The 2,285-nt window shown below is 34.5% G+C and overlaps 1 protein-coding gene across 1 annotated transcript; it reads right to left on the bottom strand.

The window, feature by feature from the left end:
- Positions 1 to 422: 422 nt before the first annotated feature.
- POLR2K (polymerase (RNA) II (DNA directed) polypeptide K, 7.0kDa) lies at positions 423 to 1,741 on the bottom strand. The gene is made up of 3 exons (XM_009874463.1): positions 1,681 to 1,741; positions 855 to 947; positions 423 to 445 (listed from the first exon to the last, which is right to left on the bottom strand). The coding sequence occupies exons 1-3, from the start codon at positions 1,739 to 1,741 to the stop codon at positions 423 to 425; spliced, it is 177 nt and encodes a 58-aa protein (XP_009872765.1).
- Positions 1,742 to 2,285: the final 544 nt, after the last annotated feature.

Genomic DNA, 2,285 nt, shown 5'->3' with positions numbered 1-2,285 from the left:
CCGCTTCTTTTTAGGAGGGGTTTTTGACACTTCCTCCACAACTGGGTGCCGGAGTTGGTGCTTGCAAGGCCTTCTATGTATTTTCAGTGGAATTTATTCAAACCACAGTTAATTCATGAGTCCAAAGAACATTTAACAAAGTTAAAATGCAAATAAAGTTTAGATGAGTGTAATAAACCCAAGATTAACTCAACAGGCTTACAATGCCACTGAACTTAAAAAGCCCTCTACTTTTAAACAATTTAAACAACAGCTTTAGAAATCTATTGCCAAAAGACAACAGACAGAATTTAGTTTCACAGTAAACTTTAATTCAGTCTCTAAAAACACAAATAAAAGTGTGCATTTGTACACAAATGAATTTACAGAGTAAAGTTATCAGGAAGATTAAACTACATCATGAAGTAACCACATCTTCAGGATTATCGGGCATCAAAAACCACCACTGAAATAGTGCGGTTAGGGAAAAAACGTGTTGTTGTTGAAAAAAGATCAGAAAGAAAAAGGAATGAGGTACGAGATTGAAGAGACTATTTAAATCTCATCTTTAATTAACCTCACAACACTTAGATTTTTTTAAAAAGCTAAATAATATCAACAATTCATACCCAGACTATTATAGCTTATTATATTTTTCATAAAAAATTGGAAAAAAGGAGGAAAGGGCTGGGAAGGAAAACAAGGTGCCCAATCACACTGCAGAGATTTCCCCAAGTATTTTGTTGTATTGTATTGACTTTTGTCTTTGAAGGATTCTTACCTAATTACTCAAATCTCCCATTGCATTTCCCTTGTAAACCCTGTCTTCACTGACAGCTTCACAAATGCATTCTTGTGTACATGTAAAAGGATACATCTTTTTGTCCTTTTCTTGTACATTATTCTGTAGCCACATTCTCTGCATCTGATAGGATCTCTTGCCTTTATTTCATTTTCTGTATGGCATTCTGATGTGATGCAGGAAGACAAAAGGAGTGGGTAAACAAAACCAGCATTGTAAATACACAACTTTTTAAAAGTGATAATAGGCTAATTCCTATATGTTGCAAACAAATGTAATAAAGCAATAACTGTAGTGAACTTTTATCAAGAGCTGAATGACATCAAGATACTGCAAAACAAACCCACAATAACACTTAAGATCAGAGGATCTTGATACAAATCATCAGATTTTTACTGCACAGAATACATTTCGCTCTTGATACAACTAGACTGCCTACTAATGAAAACTTCAGCTCAGCCCCCCAAAGCCCCAAGTATATTTTAAAAGACAAAACATTTCAGAGATTCCTGAAGCAATGACTCAAAATCACTAATTTTTAAGTTGTTGAATTATCTATAGGTAAGAGAGAATTTGCTTACTGTACTTCAATAAAAGCTAAGTGACTGTACAGCATTTTCAAAACAATTCTCCGAGATGCACTAAATAGAATGTCTGCTGTCTGCACCACAAGCAGACACTTAGGGAAGGCAACCTCTGGAGAGGCAGCAACACAAGGTCCAGTGAATTCTACATTGCTGTCCATGCATACCATTGGTGTGAAAAGCTTTAAAGAATATCATGATTCACACTGACAACTATATGTGATTATGTACTCTTCATCATTAAAACACCGTACTTCCAGTAACAAAACAAAAAGAATAAATAAATAAATAAATGCACTGATGTCTTTTCTTTACCTCCACAAATATAAATCATTGGCTGCTGCTTTGGAGGCTGAACATCCTTCTGTGAATCCATGTTCTAAACAAAAAAAGACACAACACGTACACCAGTTGTTTGTTTGGGGTTTTTTATATTATTTTCTGAAGGCATATACAATCATTTCAATATCTCAATCTAAAGCTAACAGAACTTTCTTTAAAACTAAATACAAATTCCACCTGCATTTGATACACAGAAAGTCATCTAGTTCAACTTCTCAAAAGCAGAGTAACATCAGGTTTCTCACAGCTTTACCAATCTGATATAGAAACCCTCAAAGATGGAGATGGCACAAGACTTTAATGATTAAAGCCCAATGAGAAATATTTTCTTTCCTCTGTCCTGACAATGGTAAGAATTTCCTTGCTGGAAAGAAAAAAAAAGTATAATTTTTTATGTAACAACATTGCTATCATAAATGAGATAAGCTTTGCTATATTTTTCCCCCTGGTGATACAACACTAGCTAACCTAATCTACCTTTTCATTGACCTAAGGGATCAGAAATCCTGGGAAAGACTATAGGTAAAAGAGTAATAGGAATTAAGAAAAAACCACCAAACAAAGCAATGAGGGGCCAG

Source organism: Apaloderma vittatum, unplaced genomic scaffold (assembly GCF_000703405.1).
Source record: "Apaloderma vittatum isolate BGI_N311 unplaced genomic scaffold, ASM70340v1 Scaffold27758, whole genome shotgun sequence".
In the NCBI taxonomy this organism is placed as follows: domain Eukaryota; kingdom Metazoa; phylum Chordata; class Aves; order Trogoniformes; family Trogonidae; genus Apaloderma; species Apaloderma vittatum.
Note: the sequence above shows the minus strand (reverse complement) of the source record. Positions and strands in the feature narration are given on the sequence as shown.

Bases quoted from the DNA above. Each gene is read 5' to 3' on its own strand.
- POLR2K (XM_009874463.1), bottom strand. From the start codon at position 1,741: ATGGATTCACAGAAGGATGTTCAGCCTCCAAAGCAGCAGCCAATGATT. The intron at 948-1,680 runs GTAAAGAAAAGA...GCATCACATCAG, and splicing joins AATGATTTATATTTGTGGAG to AATGCCATACAGAAAATGAA. The intron at 446-854 runs GTATCCTTTTAC...GCACTATTTCAG, and splicing joins CAAGAAAAGGACAAAAAGAT to TGGTGGTTTTTGATGCCCGA.